Consider the following 20,952-nt stretch of genomic DNA (forward strand, 5'->3'; position numbering starts at 1 on the left):
AGGGTGCTCTCTTTGTTGTACCCGACGGGATTTAGTCCCAGCAGGGTTTGTGTTGCTTATGTCACGCGTAAGTACACTACTGAGGTGCGCGTGTGTTTCAGGATCAGGGGCTGCTTGTGATACAGTAGGAATAAGCGAGAGGGATGACATGTGCTGAATGTCGACTCTAACGGATCAAGGGACATCTCTCCATAACTATATCTATTTCATGCATAGCAAAGCTGCCGAAACAGTTGTCCGGAGAAATTGATTTGCGCTGGACATATTTTGTCACCCAGTTCTCCGCTCATAATACACAACCCAACGGTAAAAGATAGCAAAACAATCAGGAAGCTGCGGGGATGGATTCCCAGCTGGGCTATCCCGCAGCTAGTTACCTTGCTTGCAAGGTCGTTCCACCCACAATTCGTGGGATCTTAAACTTTCCCACCCTGTTGATATTGCTTCTTCTTTAGGGCACAAGCAAAATCAAGGCAGCGCAGTGGCTCTTCTAGCCACAAAGGATTATCCAATGTGTGTTGACCGCGGCTGATTTGATAAATCACTGAACACCATGCAACATGTTATTCAATCGGCCGAGCCCCCTGAACGAGACACCTGCACCGCAGACCCATATATTTGAGCATGCTTAAAGATGATAGGGGCAAGAACGCTCTTCCAGCTCTTGCAGACTGAGCTGAGGCTTGACTCGTCTGCCGTACAGAAGACTAATAGGTCAATACCTGATCTTCGTAACTGTAAGCACGGAAGACTGACGTTTTACGCACTGCGCTGAAAGATCCTAGTTAGGTTGCAGAACGTCTCAGAAGCCTGGAAACGGGAGTCGGAAATTCCCAGGATGAAGATACACTAAATGGATTCACCAGTGGCAGTACGCGAGCTTTGGGCACTGTCATCGTTCCCCTTATATGGCGTTCGCACCCGCGCAGCTTCTACGTTGATATTGATTACTGCGAGTACTTTTAAGGCATGGGATGGACACGAAGCATAGTCACAGCAATCGACCCCCAATCCTGCCATTCCATACTCTAGAACAAGTTTCATCGCGTCTATCTCAACATCTGACACAATGTTGAGCCCAAGCTCCGAGTCAGAGTACGAAAGCGACGGATGGGTATCCAGGAAGAATATGCACGACGAGCTGTGTACTCGCCAGAGGGCTTATGCCGAAGCAACCGACAAAGCCAGAGATGAGTATCGCAAGGCGAGGGCGGCGGAGAAGCGACTTTCCCTTTGGTCAGAAGCGCAGTTTGTTGACAATGTTTTGCGGCGATATACACGCAAGATGAAAGACTTACTCCCTTCCACCCAAGACTTGACCACAGGATCGCCTAACCCGGGTGATCCCTTTGGAAACCACACGGGGCTTGTAGAAATGGACGTAAGAAGAAAAGCCCAAGACCATTACCAAAAGTTGGGGACGTCAATGTTTTCATTTGCGGCTGAGGAAGCGGCCGCACGAACGGTGGTATCAGGACTTGTGAGGGAGTTCGTTCAGTCGCGCGTCCGCCATGGTCCGTTTGCTGTTCCTTTCGAAATGAGACAAAGGCAAACGAGAAAGGGGGAGATCAAGGGTGATTCGTTGCTGCATGATCTGCCAGGACTAGCCCCCAGTAGGGATCAAGCAAGTAATGCGGTGTCTTCCGAGCGACAGAAAACAGAGATGAAACTAGGGCGCAGACCAAGGCCACAGCGTGGGGGGGAAACTGATGATGATCAAGTCGATGCTCACATCAATGACGAGCGTCAACCCTGTTATGGCAAATACACTCCTTCGCAGACAAGATACAGAACGACTTTTGTTCCTCCGCCTATTCAACCCACTGCCAGGGGAGATGACAAGGCCGTTGAACGCATCGATGACACCACCATCAAGCACGCAACAAACGTACACACTTTGACTCCGTTACCAAATTTACTAAAGGATCCAAGGTCCGCTCCTCAAAACAATGAGGGAGCCCAACAGGAACCGCACACCTCATCCACCGATTGTTCCAACTGTCCCTTTTTCCCACAGGCTGCTCCGGACATCGAGCAACCTCCCAATCTATACCCACCAATAGCTCAATTGTCCACAATTATATTCGTGACGCCACCCACACCCAACTCTAGTATCAAACAGAGCGAAATCAGCTCCAAGACACCAGCTATGGAGAAGTGGAAGAAAGGCTCGTCTCACAAGCCCTGCTATGTAGAGTATGGTTCAGAGGTGCTCTACTCGCTGGGTGCACATTTAAATATTCATCCAAGGCTAGTCAGAGGAGGGGACGATCCCATTATCGTGGACTTCTCTCAGCCAAGGAGTGATGCGCTGCTCCGGAAGAAAGATCGCAGGCAGTGGGATGACGAAACCTTAAAGGACTTGGCTACTTATCCTGGTGTGCAGAAGCTGACATTGTTGTCGGAGAAGATGAGCAAGCCCATCAGGGTTGAAAATCATGATGGAGTTACAGTAAGCGTCTTTGGAATTGCTTCGAAAATGAAAGTTTGCCGCTAATGAGGATGTCAAACGCAGGTCGAAGACGTGCTGAATCACCTACACGAAATTTTCCAGCAAAGAGTATCAGCAAAAACTATAGATAAATGGTCGAAGGAACAAAAAGAAATGGTTGAGAATGCGTATCAAGCAAATGTTGCAAGCGCACCACATGATGTTCCCCAACGCTACCGACACGTCGATATGCTTCTCTCCGAGCCATTGTTCGATGGGCTGCACTCCGACAGTGAATACACCAAGTGGGCCATGAGTCGTCCCGATATCGCTGCATTGGTGGTGAATTTCACGTCCAGATCAATCCAACCGCACGAGCAGACAAACCCGGCAGATCCCTCAGCAAGCTGAAATGAATTTCGGAGACCCTCATGGACTGGACGCAAAAGTGGGAAGCCTGTGGAAACGCGGAGCCCGGCTCGTGCTCCACGCCAACGACGGAGTTGAAAGGATCCTACGTATTTACGAGAGATTCAATGTAGACAGGAATGTATCGTTCTGTGCCCAAATTCCTTTGTTCTCTCCAGAACCACAGGTAGAGACATATGGGCAGATTCCCGAATTCCCCTGAACGATATAGAGACTGAAAGTTGGCGACAGCTGTGTTAGCCATCGGGATTGGCCGGTTTCTGATATCCACGTGCTCAGCGTCAATCTCGAATCTCGAGACGTCACCTCTAATCATCTTGAGACACAAGCAGACGCCAGCCTCGCTGGAAGCGAGGGAGGCGAACAGCTGATATGAAACAGCGTGGTCAAGTTGTGTGGTATCCACTTCAGAGTCACCAATTCTCATTTCTCCGATTTATTGGTAGGGCTCTTCGCCGGAAGCCACAAAGAACGGTGTCTCTGCCAATATCAAGGAGACTTATCTCCAACTGTTACCGCGCGACATCCTCGTGGGCTTGGTTTTGTCGCTGGATCGCGACCGTAATGCCACGATTTGGCCGGTCGATCTACCGGGTGCCGTCAAAACCTTACGAGAAATAGCCGCCCGAAAGGAAGCTGCTCAAAAAAGTATTCCTGAAGGGACTTCACCCCCCAATATTGCTCATTCACCCATTCCCCTACTACCCCATCTGTCGCAAACACCTAATGCCTCCATTCCACCGCTAGCTCATCTCCCTCAAATTCCACCTGGGGCACTTCCTCCTCACGCGGGTCATATGACGCCCCACCCTGGGTTAGCCTACCCAACCGCTGGCTACATGATGATGCCTTATGGAGCTCCGATGCCCCCAGCAAGGACTGCTCGCAATGCGACAGGACGCCCTCCCAACGGCCCAGGCACAGGCTCTATTCCATCTTATGAGGAAATGATTGTGCAAGCTCTTACCGAGATATCTGACCCTCAAGGAGTCCAGCCAAAAGTTGTATTTGACTATATGAGCAGGTGCATCGTGTAATTCTCTTCTGACCACTCCGACGCAAGCTAAAGTTGCCTTCCAGCCACTGGCCATTGATGACTAACTTCCGACCTTCCGCCTCCCAAGCTTTGCAGAAGGCATTTAAAAGAGGCCGCCTTCAGAAAGTTGGTACTAACTATCGACTCAATCCTGGGTGGTCTGGAGGCAGTGTGAGTCTGCGCTAACGCCTATTTCACAAATTTCTGACAGCTTCGGCCCAGACATCGAAACGTACAAATCGCCGCCCGCAAAGAATGGATGAAGACACTGCTGCATCAAACCCCTCACAGTCATCGTCAGCGAACAACACTTCACTATGGAATCTACCAACATCTTTACCATTCCCTTATGGTCCCCCATCACAACCACAACCCGGAAACAACCCCTATCAGCCCCTATCGCGGACAGCGGCTACGGTAGCCTCCAGCAGAATCCCTACCAGCCAAGTGCGCCCTATTTCTAAAGAGGAAGATCAAGATGATACGGATACACATCGCGAGGACGAACGGCGAACGTCAGCCTCGGAAAATGTCAGGTCTGCCCCGCCGCAGCCCCCCTCGGATAACTTCTCCTTGCGGCAAAACTTAAGGACGCTCGCAAAGCTTCTAAGGGAAAGTATGGTGTCGCAGGTGAAACAGGAGACATAAAATCACTTTTTCTTGACTCTCTTCGTTCTTTCTGGGTTCCACATCACCACTAAAGTTAATGCTGCTATGTTTATACACCGCTTGTAAACTGTAATTCGTACACTGTCAGAACAGGATTTTCGTTGTCAAATTCAATATGACGATAATTCCACTTTGAGCATCGGTTGCCTCCGGTCCCTATCGGGAAGCGAAGCCATTCTCCAGCCGTCCCAATGGAGAGGCTCACGTTCCCCAGCAAAGATGTGGAGAACCCAGACATCTTCGATAGCCTAACCCACCCACTCTCCGTTGCTGAATCCTTAAGGAACCTATCCGCGTCTTTACAGCAACCTATGGATGACGATAATTTCAGCACAAGTGATAACGAAACAGTTTCACAACAGTCGGTTGATATTCCGTTGTCCCCTTCTTCATCCCACCCAGCTCTCCCACCCTCCGACACTGCCCGCGGCCAAATCGGCTCGCCTTCGTCTGGCTTGACGAGCAATTCCGACTTCCAGTTGAAGTCGCTCCCTGCTGGACCAACTTCCATTGAATCATCTGCGTCCAATGGCCGAGTAAAGTTGCGTCAGCAGTCCATTGGAGCTCTGGGTACTAGTCATGACCCAAGTCCTCCACCCGCTGCTTTCAACGCGTCGCCATCAACTTCCCCGAAGTCTTTTGGATTTTTGACTAGGTCCACTACACGCGCATCGACTAGTGAATCGACCCTCTCATCTACTTCTACCTCGTCCATCGCCAAGAAGCTTCGTCCCGAATCTTTAATTATCGATCCCAAAGTACCGAAACTGATTATAGGGCTTGCGGTTGTCGATTTTAACCATCTCGTAATGACGTCCTCTTCATAACGCACCGGGGCTCATTCGATTTGCACTAAACAGGTTGGGCCGACGATTGAAATAGCCTATCCACAGTCAATCCTTGAGGATGAGGAACTCTGCAAAATCCTGCCCTTTCTAGCATTACCTGATGGCGCACACCTTGTGAGTAACTCTTCACCGGGAACCCTAAGGGTGACACTTACGTTGGCAGAACGAGGAGGATTATTCGTACTTTCATGTAGTCCCGACGAAGCAAACCGTTTTCCCATCGCAGCCGGCCCCTCCAGCGCCCGCCTGTACCATATTTGCCATCTCGTAAGATGTCATCATGCCACACGCCAATCTCCAGCTTACGGAATGTTAGGTGCAACCGGCAGATTGCAACATCGACCTTGTTATGCAAAGAAGCTGATGTGACGCGTTCCACTGTGCAGAAAGCTGTGGTTGTGCTCGCCAGCAAGCCCCTCTTCGGTATGATCAGAGATAAACTGGGGGTAATAACGAGAGCCTTCTTCAACCAACGAGATTTTCGGGATCACTCGATATTAATGGAATTTTGCGATGGTTTGGAGTCCTCCTTGCGTCAACAACTGACAGAAAGTAGTGTGTACATGGGTACGTATTTGGTATGTTTTCCATAAGTTCAGGTCTTTGAAATTCAATCACAACAGGAACAAGCTTGTGAGTCCTCTTGACATCAAGATATAAAGTGATTTTGATATATTGTTTGCTGAGACGGGAACTTGTGCACACGTTTCGCCACCGCACCCTGATGCTACTCAAGTTGCTCTTGATACAGAGAAAAGTATGGGATGATTCAGTCTGAATCAGGATGGAAATTTTGATTTATTTGTTTGGCAGATACTTTTTTTTGGACATCCGGTTGAACGTCTATGCACTTATCAATACTCATTAGTTTCTCTCATTCCCGGCCTGCTACTTGCTTTGGAAGATTGTGGCAGCCCGTCTCTTCACTCCCGTGCTGCTACACTCGAGCGGGCAATGGAATTTAAGTCTTCTGATCGAAAAAGTGTCCTAAGGTTCCTGGGTTTGCCTCTGGAAATTTTTGGGAAGGTGCGACGTCGCGAGTTGGCCTCAGTATCGCGCTGATTCTACCTCCATTCTCGGTTAGGATGCGTTCTTCCAGCCCTATCTGCCGCTGCAACAAATAGACCTGATGAAGACTGATTCCTTCCTCTGTGGTGGGTCTGATACTATTTGCTCGTCAACACATATCCTGATGGATTCAAAAGGGACGACAAATAGCATAATGACACATCAGAAAGAGACTTTCCCCGATCTATTAGTTAATGTGGTTATTTCTCCACTATCTGCTTGCTGCACACATCCTAAATGCTCCTCACAGATTGAAACAAATTCTTTTGACTTTGCGAATCCGATGATTGAACGTCTTGTTTCCTTGACAGCTGCAGATAGGAAGTGGATGGATGACATTGTGCAAGACGTTAACGAGGGTTGGAATGAGGCAGATCCGCAGCGGTCATCGACAATGCAGTGAGAGTGCTCAATGCATAATGCTGCTCACCAAATAACCCAATATTCAGGTTCAAGGGCAGCGATGATTACCTGCGGATCAAGGTTGGTGTCGTTTAGAATCGTCGTTACTCCACGCTGATGTCCCCAGTTCGAAGATTACATATGTTCTGCACTCTCCTGTCTCAAATACACCGATTACTTGGAGAAAAATGCGAAGGGAAATATCACGGTATCGGGTGCCAGTAAGCCTTCGCCGTGGTATCTAATGTCCACGAGTTTTTAAGGGATTTCATTTAAGCTGGCGATCCCAACGTGGTTCGGAATTTCGGCGAGGGATGGCTGGAGGCATTCCAGAAGTCCCATGCTTTCCAAGTATGGGACGGGATTACCGACCCCGTTATCTTTGACATTGTTGAACCAAGGTCAGATCCGGCACCCTGGCCAAATTTGGCCTCTGAGTGCTGACAGCGTTCTGCTCACCACAGGCATCCCTGTGACACGAAGCCGAGCGTGATATCTGATTTTGGATTAAGAATATCCGAAGGGATTCATGAGCTTAACTTGGAAAAGAATCTAGGCTCGACAAAGGAAGCGATATCATCAGCAATTAATGCAGGGTCGACTAGTTTCTTCAAGGCGGTAGAAGGTGTCCGGAGTGAAGTCTCTGCTCGATTTTCCGCCCAAAGAGCCGCTACTATTCCTAGCACATCTGTTTCACCTGCACTTTCGCCTTCTTTACCTCCAATCGAGCGTCGTTCAAGTGCAAATTCACTTGCCCCCCCTCAGCAATCAGGTGGCGGGCTCCGTCCCCTCTCTCTTGGGCTCGGTTTGCGTCGAACCAGCTCCCCGGCACTGGACACTAAAGAACCCTTCGCATCACCGTCAACACCAACGTTAGTAGATACGGCCCAAGCTGCTCGTGCGGCCATAAGCAATTGGGGCACAGGAATTGGAAGTTTTATCAGCAATCGAACCGCGGGTCTCCGGAACGCAACTACGAAGGAAGCATCGTCAACGTCGCCTAGTCCTTCGGGTACACTGCGATCCCTCTCCTTGAATGCAAACTCGGCGGTACTGAGCGATGCAGCAAGTCGATCACCAAACCGCCGGCATTTTGATCGGCAACTATCATCCTCGCCCGTTCCTGTGAGTCCCACTCTTCAGGCCCGAGACCTGGATAAGGAAAGAGAGGGAGCTATGAGGGCTAAGTCATCTGTTGGATAAGCAAGTCATGATGGATGCTATCCACCGCTTGCTATCTTTGTTCTAGCACTGCAATGATCTGTATTTACATCGATGATTCTATCTTTAGAGTATACCACCATCTCAACGGAGCCCTTAGGTGATTACTAATCTGTAGCACTGCCTTCCGTACACGTTGTTCTTTCCAGTCGATCTATGTAGATTCGGAGTGGCCTCCCCACGGGCGCCTCATTCTAATTTAATTTCAGGGGCAGCGGCCCCGAGTGGCAATACATTCCGTCTTTGAATTGCTTGAACATCATTCCTCTTAGAGGCAGCGTGGACACCGCACTTGCGCCATGACACACTACTTAAACCTTGTCTCAAAGGTGGATTTCGCCTCGGGATTGCCGCCATGTCAACATCTACCCACGCGACGGATGGACACAGTTCTACGTCTCCTGTGGCTCGATCCACATTCGTGTTCATCGGGGCCTCGCGCGGCGTTGGATTTTATGCTTATAGGTCAATACTCGCCCAGAACTCCGACGCCTGCGCCGTTCTACTTCTATATTCCATTCATGAATTCTGCAATTCAAAAGAATGGCAGCTGGTAGATCCCAATGTCCGCGCCAGGACGACTTTAATTGAAGGTGACGCTTTGTCGGAGGCGGATGTTCGTACTGCGCTCTGGTGCGCTATGGATGGCTTGTATGGCGTAGTATACAGCTTAGGTCCGGCTTTCTTGGGACCTTCCTATCTTTCATCTCACATTTGAAGTCGTGAATTAGGCCACGAACCCTCGGCCGAGGGAATAGGGACACATCTCACATCACCAATGCCGAAATCTTCTAGCGATATTTGCTGTCAAGGTTGCTTTTGGCTCTGTCGAGTCTGGGTACTGAATTAACAGTCTTTCGTAGGTCTGATAACCCTCCTGCGCGTCCTGTACGATGTGTACCTAGATTTCGAAAACGATGCGCCGAAGCTTGTGGTCGTCAGCTCAATGGGAGTTGGCCAGCGTGCCTTTCAGCAACTGCCGGTTCTGTGAGTTTTACCTTTCGTTTCTGACCCTTGAATTCTCTGCTAACGTTCTTGTTCTCCGAAAGTCTCCGGCTCATATTCTCGCACTTTCTCCGCAGGGAGCTTCAAGACAAGCTTGCCATGGAAGTCGTGCTCTCTCAGTGTCTCGTTCGTCTCTCCACTGCATTCAGGTCTACACGATATGTACCCCGATTCTTTCCATTCCCCTCCGAAGTCAGCCCCTCCGCCTTTCCACTCGATGCTTCGAACTCTCTTCCACGACCATTTCTTCTTCCCCCGGAAGTGTGCGTTGTACGGCCAGCTCTGCTCACGAGTGGTTCTGCCAAAGGGCGAGGAAGATACAGAGTAGTGCAAGAAGACAAGATAAAAATCAATGCTGGGTGGTGGGGGATGTATTCCATTTCAAGAGAGGACGTTGGCGGATTTATTGCAGATCTATTCAATCCCTTTGACGATTGGACTTCTCGTTGGTGGGGCCACCAGGTAGTTTTAGCTTATTGAGTTTATTATTAGCGTAGATGCAACCGAACCTAACGATTGCCAAGCAGCTTGATCATGTATCTCTGGTCTGCTCTGTCGAAATAGAACCCATTGTATCCATAGATCCTTGATCTCTCAAGGGCCGCACAAGGTTTCATCAGCAGCACGACTACCCAATCGGAGGTATGACAACCATCGACACCGCTACTACCCCTGGGATGACGAGAATCAGGATGCGGTTCATCCAGATCGTGATGGTTCCACCGTGACCCAAGATATGATCTCGTTGTCGGCCGTCATAACACTGTTTCCACTATCCCATTGCTGTCCAATTCAGGGCTATGCAATCGCTAGTGGTAATAGCATTACAGAATTACAGTCAGAAGAACATGAAAAAGATTACAGGAATTGAGAACAGCATCTGCCCATCACATTAGTCCACCAGCATAGCAGGCTTCAGGTTGTCCAGCATGTGTAAGTCATGTTCCCTCGTTATCACAGAGCCGGGTGACACCCCAACTGCCCAGTCAATATCTTGGTGGTTCAGGCTTTCTGGATAGCATGCTTTCCCTTCCTCACCGCACCAATCAAAATCAACGATCATGGCATTCCCATCCTTGATGAGAATATTCGGCAATCGAAGGTCTCCAAATACGAAGTGATGGGAATGTAGCAACCTAATCGCATTTGTGACCTGCTGAAATTGGAGTTCGGTGAGAGTGTTCAGTGGCTCTGCGTCAACAAAATCCATCACCACCATATATCGTGCACCGTACATTGACGCTTGGGTATCTTCCGTGCCCGCATAATGCAGGACTGGTGACAGATTATGTGCGGCCAGCAGGCGGTGGGCTTGCGCGCAGTATTTTGATACAAACTTCACAACCACCAGACGCGGCTGAGGGCCATCGAGCTCCGCCAGGTATAGTAGTTTGTAGGGATAATTACAGGCCATGCGTGACCTATACGTGAATGTCTGTGGCCCATATTGTTGGGCAAACGGCAAGGCATCGGGATACAAAGTTAGGGAAGGTGGTGAGGAGAGTTGCGACTCGAGCTGTTTGTAGTATGCGCGGAGATCGTTGATGGCTGATCTTAGAGCCACGAAGAGTCTTGCTGCAAATCGCAGTCTGCCTTCATCGAAAGGGTCACCCCCAAGCCAGACATAGTCTGTTAAAGGTTGCACGACCGCCCTTAAAAGGTAAACACCTCCACTGACGCACAACCAGGGACCCGCGATCGCAAGAATGATAGCAGGGCAGTAGCATCTAGCCCGAATGACAGCTCCTGGTAGCGATATAAATCAGCAAACAAGAGGTTTAAGCGTAAACGCACAATGTCAACCCACCATCTTCACCCGCCCAATATTTGCGATAACTAAGACTGCCTTGGGTGTAAGGGTCTGCACTGGGCGTTCCGATTTCATTTTTTATTTCTCGAATAGCCACGTATGCTGTGTGACCACCGCAGGACTGCACGATGACTCCATCAGACCTGACCCCAGGTGCGATAACGGTCAGAAATCTCTCGCCAAGAAGGGGGAACAGGTACTCGTCGATCACAGCAATTCGTTCGTCCTCCGTGTCGTAAAGTCGAGCAAACGCTATGAAAAGGTCTTTGACCAAGGAGTATGTTTCTGGATCCGCAGGTGATGGTCCAGAACTCCTCAAGGCAGCATGAAATGAGTTGAAGACAGAGTGGAAAAGACCAATGGGGGGGCCCCTGAGTGCATGACCGCGGCCGTTAAGGATAGGATGTCGCACTTGTTCAGTCACGAATGTCGGCATTTCTGAGGCAGACGAGGGGGAAGAGCTGCGCGAGCGAGCGCAATATCCCGTTCTTGAGCGGGACATCGCCATCACTGACGAATTAAGACATGAATGAACTAACTGCTCACTGTCGTCCTCCGTTTGTGGCTTCCCAGTGTCGTGGGCCCGTATCTGTACCAATGGGCCTGTCACACAGTCAGGTATCTAGTTCATCGACAAGAGTCACGACGCACCGGGCAACTTCACGAGCAGTGCCTCTCCATCTGAGAAGATCAAATCCGCTATCCCTTGCCTCACACTGAGGCTTTCCACCCTCCTGTTAGAGAATGCCTTGCTGACTTGCTCCTGAAGCACTTCAAGGCTCCCATCGAGGAGGTTAATTGTCATGTCTGTGCATTTCCACACGTCGAGCGTCAATGCAGCAGTCTGGTCAAGGAGAGGCGACGCCTCATCCTTGACCACCCCCCTCAACTTAGCGACATTGGCCTCGGAAGGCACTCTGACCTGGATTGCCTTCCCAACAGGCCTGTTTTCGTAATCGATGACGAGGCACCAGACTTCCATTGGGGGTGGGAGCAAACCTAACACCCTATGACAGCAAGCCAAAGAAAAATCGGCGCGTCCGACTTGGATGAATGGCCAGTCAGGTCATGTGATTTATCTTATCTAATCTAAAGTACTTGTCACATTACTTTTTTTTTTGGTGGAACCCCAGTAGCTTTCGCGATACATCACTGTATTTGGGGCTTGTGTCGGGAATTTGAAAAACCCGTTGGGAAGAGGATAGGTTTGGTCCGGAGTTGCCACTGTGAGGAAACGCTATTACACACATGAGTGTGGGACTCCTGGCCCCGGTCATGGGGGTCCGGTATACCCACTAAAGCCCCACTGCTATTCAGCCAGTTGTCTGGGAGCATCTCTTCTTCTTGTAGGTTACCACTTCAGGTGTGTAGCACAAGTTGTGTTGGAAGTGCCTTGCAGTCATATCTCTTTTGGCACGTTGATGCTATACTGTACTCACACGACCAACTACCGGTCACGTGTCACAGAGACCTCCCGGTCTGGTCGAAATTCAGGGTCTGTCATGCGTCACAGCCGGTTGGCAGTTGGGTGTTTGGGTGTCACGCCAGTTTTGCTGAGGCAAGGTGGCTGTGCAAGGCAATTCAAATTTTCCATTTCTGGAATGTATTTACATTCAAAAACGGAAAATTTTCGTTTGGTCTTCCAAGTTTCTTGTGTGCCTTGCTCGCATTCCACAGCCAAGTTCCTGCTCATGAATAGGCACAGGGAGTATGTGAACCTTGTAAATTTGTTTGGAGGACTGGAAGTGTAAACTGGATAAATTCAGTGACAGACAAGTTCCCGTCTGGAAAGTAGGATCCAATAAAATCACCCAGGATGTCGCTATATGAGATAGTCTCATCCATACACAAAGCAATGCGGTGTGCAAGGGTAAAACCGTTCATGAGATGATGCACAGATGCTCAGAAATTTTATGGGGGCGGTGTTTTCAAATGTTTAAATTTTAAATTCAAGGTGGTTAACAATTTAATATAAGTAATATAATTTGGACAACTCCGCAGCGCCCTGCCAGTTGGGTGTCACGTGTCACAACGAGTTGCCGGTTGCCGGTTTATATCACGTGACAAGTCACGTGGCTGACTAAGCCGGTAGTTGGTTGTGTGAGTACAGTATCCTGCTGGAGTTTTTCATTAAGGCTGGCCTTGAGCACATTGGTGACTTCTCTTAGTGTGGTATATGGCTGATCAGGGTTCATCACGGGCCTCGACGATGGATGTCAGTCGAGGGGGAGTTCTGCTACCACAGCGAACACCTGGCACGGGCCTAAACCTTCACACGGTGCCCCTGTTTAAAACTAATTAGGCCTCTAACATCTGAAGGGAGGATGATGTGGCCACCGTGGTAATGCCAATCAACCGCAACCCCGTAAGCCCAGAGCCGCACTGGCTGGAGAGATGCAAGAGTGTGGGTGCATGTCCCGCCGTCAAGCCAACCCTTCCTTTTTCTTCTCACCACTACCCTTTTGGGATGACGAGCGCGATAGTGGCAATGCCAATGGTGACCTCTGTAAGCCCAGACAGGACTGGCCAGAGGACTGTGGGTTCAAGTCCCACCGTCACCCCAACTCTTCCTTCTTTTTCTCTTCTCCACTACCTTTTGGGATGGTGAGGTGCAATAGTGGTAGCGCCAATGGTAGCCTCCATAAGTCCATGGGCAGGCTGGAGGAGTGCAGGTTCAAGTCCTGCCATCACCCCAACACCCTTCCAATTCATCTTTCTCTCCACTACCTCTTTGTGACGAGGCGCGATAGTGGTAGCGCCAACGATAGCCCCATATGCCAACAAAAAGTTGACTGCAAGGAATGCAGGTTCAAGTCCTGCCGTCACCCCAACACTTTCATTTCTCTCCACTACCCCTTCTACCAAAGGCCTATCTGCCACATGCCTTTATTCAACAAGCATGAGCAAGATGCCACCAACACCCATCGCCTTTCGCTGCCACTGGAACATTCACCAGCCTACTGTGACATAAACCTGTGAAAGCACCCTCCAACTCACCCACCCACAAGAACCATGCACTCAAACATTGACTTAACCATAGGCACACAGCAGCAAAACATGCGACCCCAACACTGGGGGTCACGTGTCCTTTTCTCTATCCAACGTCTTTCCACCTCCATTCTCCCTCACCCGTTGTTCAATCTCAGTGCAGGGGTCGCATGCCCCTTTATGTGTTATTGCTTCATCTCACTTTATTCTCCTTCACACCATTGATTACTTGATGTCTCATACTTCCTAGGTCAAACAAATTCCTTTCTTCACATCCTTATGTTCTCCAAACTTTTTTCACCCGAGTCACTATAGTACGGCATATGCCGATAGGCACGGTTACGTACTCTAAAATGAATCCATCCATCCAGGGTTCATCACTCTGCAGCATCTGGCTTTCCATACCTGCCATGTGCACTCAAGTATTATGATTCTGAATACTGTAGCTGTCAGAACATGGCAAGGAGGGAACAAGCATGTCTGGACCTTTCCCTGGAAGGGAGGCTGGAGGTAGAGGACAAGCAGAGGGACCATGGCCTCAGCGACTCAGGGAGGAGTGCTGTGCCTACGTTCAGTAATGCTAGTGTTGGGTCCTTAACTTCAGAACGAGGGGGCATGAACTCTGGGGGGATAGTTGTTGTTGATTTTGCACTAAAGTGCCATCAACTACAGTACATGACTTATATACATAATACAAGACAAATGAGAACAGAGGGAAAACCCAAGATGGACTTACCCACTTGCCAGGGTGGTGAGCTCATGAGAGAATTGCCTTATTGAGCACTGTGGAGTGGGTAGACAAAGGGTGGGATTAGCGACAGCTATTGGATAATGGGAAAACGTTTGCGGGGTTGGCAGAGGTCCTAGGAGGTCCGTAGTAATGTTGGGTAGGTAGAAATATTAATAAACTTCTATGATGAGGATAAGGGGTACTGGAGATCAGAGGTGGAGGTGGACTGAAGTATACTGGAGGATATGGTGGAGGTGAGGGAGAGGACAAACCAGAGGTGAACCAGAACAGTAGTGGAGTAGATTGGAGGTTGGATGGAGTAGGTATGGATATGACAGTAGCAGAATGACCAACAACCTCTTGGGTTTGGTGCATGACAGAAATTTATGCTGGACATCTGACCACAAACCCTGCATGACACATGACAGGCAACCTGAAACACAGTAAGGTGCATGACAGGTGGGTTGGAAATGGTGTGATGGGCTTTGGCCTTATTGCCTGAAAAAATTTGAAAAAAAAAAAGTTAAAATGAAACTGATTTTGCTGTGCAACTCTCAAAAAACCCCCTGCTTTTCTGGTCAGGATTATGGATGGGTGTTAGACACTGGTCTGGGGTCGGCACCAAGGGTCGCTGTTGCGGGCTGCTATAGGCCACGATGGCCATGATGCTGGGAACAAGGCCTGAGGGTAGGGCATTTGGCCTCAGCGACTCTAAAGGAGTGCTGTGCCCCCTAGCTGTCTCTTGGCCCTCATTTCAGACTTACTGGGGTTGCCTTGTTGGGGTCAGGACTTGAGAGGTCTGTCAGGGTTCAGCACCCTGCCCTAGGGTGCCCCAGACTCCCCAACCAATCCCTTCCTTCCATTCCTTCATTGTTGCCTTGTTGTTGCCTTTCTGTGTTGTGTATCCGCGCACATGGGATAGCGTGGGAACTTTCTGAGCGAGCAGCTTGCCCAGAATGCTCCCACGGGTCACAGCCACAGTTCTGGGCGAGCAACTCGCCCAGAATGTTCCCATGCTTACTGGGCACTGCCACCTGGATGTTCCCTCTGGGTCACACTACACAACTCTAGGAGCTGTATAGTTGTGGGCATGTGACCCATTCCTTTATATAGCAACCATGTGGGGAGATGAGACCTTTACCCTTCTTCTCATCTCATGCCCTGCATAGGCAAGTGTACATATTCTATTTCCTTTACTATACATCTCATGCCCCGCATAGTGTGAGGACAGGTTAGATGGGGGTTGAGGTCAGGGTGCCTCCTTGTCCGAGGCCGGGCCCTGACAAGGTCATGGTCAAATCAATATTAGAGCTAAGGTACAATAAAGTAACATACAGGATATATATAGTGAGAAAGAATGAATGGAAGTGGACCTGGGCTGAAGGCCGAAGGGTCCGGAAGCAAACAGGAATAAGGAGTGGGGTTGGCCACATAGCGGCCGGCAATGACTGAGGGTCAAAACAAACAATAACAGGTAAATAAAGGAAGGAGCATAGGGCTGCGATAGTGGCAATGGTATCATAGCGGTGCTGGACTCGGAGTTGGGCTGGAGTCGGGTGTGGGAATGGTAGTGGCCCTGTAGGGGCCAAGTGGGCAGGGTAGAGGAGTCGCACTGGGCATGGTGCTGGAGGTGGACTCAGGGCGGGAAGGTTGGTGTGGCTGTGGGGGAGTTGGCCAGGTGCTGGGGAGCCTAGGGGCAAGCAGGGGAGTGAGCAGGGAGTCCTCAGGGAGGATAGGGCTGAGGTCGGGGCTTGCGCTCACACTCATGTAGCAGGAATGGGCTCGGGCAGCATCGGGATGGGTGGCTAATGGGCCGGAACGCACGGCTGTGACAATGGGTTTGCCCTTGCCAGTCATATTTCATCCTGTGCTGAGGAGACCGTTGCATACAAAAACATCCCCACATTTCTCATTGGGTCTTACTTCCCCCATGAAACCCTATCAGTCTTGGAGTTCATCTCATTCAAGCTCCCTTCACCTCAAACTCGCATAAAGAATCCTGCTTCATGCCTCAGCAACAAAGGGCCATTGATGGAAATACTCTCTGAAGATGACATCCACTTGATGACCTGTCCAAGCCGATCCGACATGAAGAGGCTCGTTGCAGAATTTGACACAGGGGATGAAAATCCATCTGTTTCAGTTGAAATCAGCTCTTACTACATCCTGATAATTGTTCTTGAGATTTGGGGGGTTCAGCTTTGGTTATGGGATCTACAAAAGCTGTGGAAAGACTCACTTAGATGGGCACATGTCAGGGACTTGTCTGGGGTCAAGGGAGCCCAGGCATAGTGCCCAGTGCTGAGAGTCTGGCAGGGTGTGGATCAGGCATGCATACTGACAGGCCTGATATGGGACAATGGTCCCTGGCCACTTAGACTGAAGTGGAAAGATGTTATTATTATTAAAAGGGAGATGCTATACTACTTACCTGAAGTGGAAAGATGAGAAGAAGGCTACTTCTTCGGTTCCCACTTCAGGTATGTTTATATACATGCAGCTTGGGTCACATGATGGGTACCATGTCACCCTTGCACACAGCCGTAACCACCTGGGTATCTCCACAGGGGATCCTGAGGGCATCCGATGCTGTCAGGGGACGACTCCCAGGTCCCCATGACCCTCCCCTATGGTCCACAGCCTCTGGTGTAACCACAACCTACTGTGGGTCAGAGATGTGAAGTAAGTTAACTTCTCATCTTCCCACAGTGGCCACAATAGATCGAAAACTTCCGGAGGTATCCGGAAGTCACATGAGACCCGAGACCCGAGGGTCTGGGGCATCTGGCTGCACAGAGCATCCGGCACAGGGCGCATGCAGGAAGTGCAACAGCCGGGTGTGGGTGTGGGTGTGGGTGCGAGTGTGGGTGTGGATGCAGGTGTGGGCTAGGTCAGGGTGTATGCCCTGACAGGTGCAAGCGTGCATGCTAGGCACAGTGGGAAGTCACCTGAGGTGCCTGGGCTGGGTGTGTCATATGCATGCTGTGGGTGGGTGTAAGGAGTGGTAATCCCACCCTTTATTCATTATCTTATTGTATATTTGTCTCAATTTAAACATGTATAAACAATGTATATACAATAACGTGGGAATTTGGGAAAAGGAAGAGAACTCCTTTTCCTCCCCATCATTGATAATTAAAGCTCCATACAGCTCAACTTTATTGATGACCTGAGGATTGAGGAGAACTGGGGTTGGAACCTACACCAACCCCTTACAGTGGGTCAATGGTACATTGATACAAAGGAAGGTCATCTGTGTAAAATAAAGAGAAAATAAAGAGGAAGTAGAACAAGGAGAAAGTGAGGAAATGGAAAGGAAGAGAGGGGAAGGGAAAGAAGAAGAAAGCTGGGGGGAGGTGGGTAGTGGGGCACTGGGTCAGGTGGGGCTGGGTGGGGCCAGGTCAGGTGGGTGTGCCCTGACATCACCCCCTCCTTAAGCTGCTTTGCCTCGAAGCGGCCAGGTGGTTCTCCCTCTCTCTCCCTGGGGCTTGGGGGTGCGTCCTGTGGAATTCTTTGATCTGGTCGGGGGCATGGGTTAAGTGGTCCCATTGGAGCCATTGGTTTTCTGAGTTTGGCCAACCAGTGGACTTTACCAAATACCAGAGTTTCTGATGTAGCCACTTAGAGTCCAGTATCCTTTCAACTTCATACTCCTCCTCCCCATCCACAAGTTCTGGGCCTGGGCAAGGGTCAGCAGGTCGTTCTGGGATGTCATCTGGGTGGTGAGGTCTGATGTTCATAACAGATATGACCAGGTGGACTCCCTTCTGTCATGCACTGAGTTGGAGTTTGACAGCAGCTGGGGAGATGACTTTGGTGATCATGAAGGAGCCAAGCCATTTGTGGTCTAGCTTTTTGGTCAGGCAGTCTGTCATGTAGTTTTGAGCGTTGAGCCAGACTTGGTCACCTTCTTGATACTTTGGGGCCACCTTGCAGTCCTGGTCATAGTAATGGGCCATCTCGTCTGCTGCATGCTCTAGTGCTGCCTTTGCCTCCTCCTGGGTCTTCATCATCCTCGACGAGAACACATCAGCAGCTTCCACCTCGGACATGCATGTGGGTTCTGTCCCCATCCTGGGGTGTTGGCCAGTGTCAAGTTCGAAGGGGGTTCTGTTGATGAGCGACACTTGATCTCGGAGCTGGACTATAAGTGTGAAGCTCAGTCTCAGCTAATATGCATGAAGAACTAATTGTATTACCTATAAGTGTGAAGCTAGAGGTAATGTACATAGTGTAAGTTACAATAGTAAATGAAACAGTAATAAGGGACTGTTGTGACTAACCTCAGTCTCAGCTAATATGCGTGAAGAACTGAGGGAAAAGGAATGAATTCAAAATGAATGAATATATCCATGGCCTGGCACGTGTCATATCCGTGCATACCCGATCCCGACCCGACTCCCGGACCTCCTCCTTCCCCACCTCCGGAGTCTTACCCTACCGCTGCCCGTTCCGATATTCACCTTCGGTCCTGGCAACACACCTCCTTTTACCTCCCATACCACCTCTACTCCTCCTTCCCTCTCCTCCCCTATCTCCGTCCGCTCCGATACTCACCTCGGACCAAACACCGCCCCTCTCGCCACCCTCCTACTACTCCTCCTACTCTGCTCCTCCTTCACAACACCTCCACCCTTCCATCACCCTCCTACGCTTCCCCCGTCTGCTCCGATACTCACCTTCGGACCTGACAACTCTCCTTCCCGCCACTCCTTCTCTCTTACCTTTCTCCTCTCTCCTCCCTCTGGTACTCTTCCACCGACCCCCCGCCAAGTTACGACCTTCCACTGCTGTCCCATACTTTGTACTCGGGCACTGCTCATATCTTTGCTCCGAGCCTCCATCATAGTCCCTACCTCGGACTTTGACTCCACCTCGGTCTTAGTCCATTGCATTGGTGACCTCATACTACGTAAACACCATTGCCAATATTCCTTGGACTTTCAACCCTGCCTCCGTAACCTCCATAAGCTCCACAACCTCCAAGCTTCATGGATCGCCTTTGGCACTTTCACCACTTGTAATGTATCTTTCGCGTTTTCCCCTCATCCCTATTTGGACTGCTGCTTCTTCCCATTCTAGCCAGTTAGTCATCATCCCCACTTCTCCTCATCCTCCTGCCCCTCTGAGCCTCGCCCTCCCTACCTCCTTTTGGATGTATCACAGGTCCTGCCTTATGACCTTCGGTACTGCTCTGCTTCTGTCTACCCTTTGTTCCCGTTCGGACGTCTTCATTCTGATTCGGATCCCCTTTGTCTCCTTGTGCTTTTGCCCCCCTCCATTATATATATCGGCGCTTGTACATACTCGTTTGGGGCTCAGTCCGAAATCAACCTGAAATGCCCCTAGAGACTTCCTGCTCGCCTACTGTGAAATTAAGGACCAAATGGACAAACAGAAATGGCACAGCGCTCCACTTGAGTCGCTGAGGCCAAGGTCCCTCCACGCTAAGTCTCTGATTCCACTCCGGAGTTGTCTGTTTCCGCCCGTTTCTAACAGCATGGGTTAGTCCAAAATAATATAAAAGAGGTGTTGTGACTAAGTAGTCACGCTAGTGCAGGAATGTGGCTGTCTGGGTGAGTTCCCCACTCAGATGTGGGAATGTGGCTGTACGAAAACTCGTCCGGCCTCCCATAGCACATGGTTCCTCCAACAGGTTCAATGGGTGGAGGAGTTGGACATGGTTGTTGTAGGAGAACTCTGCTAGCAGGAGCCAGTCTTCCCAGTCATCCTGGCAGTGGATGACAAACACCTGGAGGTAGGCCTCAATCTCTTGGTTGACCTGCTCCATCTGTCCATCTGTCTGGGGGTGATAGGGCATTGAGGGGGTCAGCCTGATGCCGAGGAGGTCCACAAGTTCCTTTGAGAAGCCTGAGATGAAGGCACTCCCCCTGAACCCCGAGCCATATGTAATCATGATGTACATATAGTCATGTGGGTAAATGGGAACTTCCATTAACCACTTACACACACCGTAATATACACACCATCATATCACTTATGGCTCTGTGTGCTGAGCATCCCCACTGAGACCTCACACTTTTTTAAGTGTATGAGGTGTGTTTTACAACACAACCCACAAAGACAATCAAATTGCAATAACAACTTGACTCGGTAGCGCCGATGGCACCTAAACATGCATGCAAGGGCAAGGTCGCATCTGTCAGAGACCGGATTCGAGACGAGGGAGTGTCTCTGTAGCAGAGGGCTTTGGCCTCAGCGACTTCTGCCAAGAGCGCTGTCGAGTTCCCCAGCAAGGAGCCATTGTGTCTCCTCGTCGGTCCCTTCATAACCTAGCCACTTGACCAGGTAGAG

At 50.0% G+C, this 20,952-nt stretch overlaps 5 protein-coding genes across 5 annotated transcripts; 3 read left to right on the forward strand and 2 right to left on the reverse strand.

Annotated features, from left to right (window-relative positions):
• Window positions 1-1,069: 1,069 nt before the first annotated feature.
• On the forward strand, window positions 1,070-4,544 carry EI90DRAFT_3117164 (uncharacterized protein; the record flags this gene model as incomplete). The annotated part of the gene is made up of 5 exons (XM_039062958.1): window positions 1,070-2,452; window positions 2,516-2,773; window positions 3,307-3,864; window positions 3,924-4,067; window positions 4,119-4,544. The coding sequence occupies 5 exons, from the start codon at window positions 1,070-1,072 to the stop codon at window positions 4,542-4,544; spliced, it is 2,769 nt and encodes a 922-aa protein (XP_038922032.1).
• Window positions 4,545-4,876: 332 nt separating this feature from the next.
• Window positions 4,877-8,345, forward strand: EI90DRAFT_3234867 (transport protein Avl9-domain-containing protein; the record flags this gene model as incomplete). The annotated part of the gene is made up of 13 exons (XM_039066507.1): window positions 4,877-5,371; window positions 5,426-5,527; window positions 5,577-5,680; window positions 5,730-5,984; window positions 6,101-6,170; window positions 6,227-6,439; window positions 6,498-6,567; window positions 6,619-6,677; window positions 6,732-6,880; window positions 6,931-6,964; window positions 7,011-7,104; window positions 7,161-7,284; window positions 7,348-8,345. 13 exons carry the CDS (start codon window positions 4,877-4,879, stop codon window positions 8,084-8,086), a joined length of 2,508 nt encoding a protein of 835 aa, XP_038922033.1. The 3' UTR covers window positions 8,087-8,345.
• A 136-nt stretch (window positions 8,346-8,481) lies between these two features.
• On the forward strand, window positions 8,482-9,685 carry EI90DRAFT_3036425 (uncharacterized protein). Its single transcript, XM_039058704.1, has 4 exons — window positions 8,482-8,778; window positions 8,836-8,916; window positions 8,968-9,091; window positions 9,154-9,685. Exons 1-4 carry the CDS (start codon window positions 8,745-8,747, stop codon window positions 9,587-9,589), a joined length of 675 nt encoding a protein of 224 aa, XP_038922034.1. The 5' UTR covers window positions 8,482-8,744; the 3' UTR covers window positions 9,590-9,685.
• A 316-nt stretch (window positions 9,686-10,001) lies between these two features.
• On the reverse strand, window positions 10,002-11,355 carry EI90DRAFT_2906735 (uncharacterized protein; the record flags this gene model as incomplete). The annotated part of the gene is made up of 2 exons (XM_039054261.1): window positions 10,002-10,855; window positions 10,917-11,355. The coding sequence occupies 2 exons, from the start codon at window positions 11,353-11,355 to the stop codon at window positions 10,002-10,004; spliced, it is 1,293 nt and encodes a 430-aa protein (XP_038922035.1).
• Window positions 11,356-13,117: 1,762 nt separating this feature from the next.
• EI90DRAFT_3285982 (uncharacterized protein) lies at window positions 13,118-14,069 on the reverse strand. The gene is made up of 3 exons (XM_039066997.1): window positions 13,917-14,069; window positions 13,513-13,788; window positions 13,118-13,305 (listed from the first exon to the last, which is right to left on the reverse strand). The coding sequence occupies exons 1-3, from the start codon at window positions 14,036-14,038 to the stop codon at window positions 13,218-13,220; spliced, it is 486 nt and encodes a 161-aa protein (XP_038922036.1). The 5' UTR covers window positions 14,039-14,069; the 3' UTR covers window positions 13,118-13,217.
• Between the last annotated feature and the right edge of the window lie 6,883 nt (window positions 14,070-20,952).

The sequence above is a fragment of the Cantharellus anzutake genome (assembly GCF_015039405.1).
Source record: "Cantharellus anzutake strain C23 chromosome Unknown EI90scaffold_5, whole genome shotgun sequence".
NCBI lineage: Eukaryota > Fungi > Basidiomycota > Agaricomycetes > Cantharellales > Hydnaceae > Cantharellus > Cantharellus anzutake.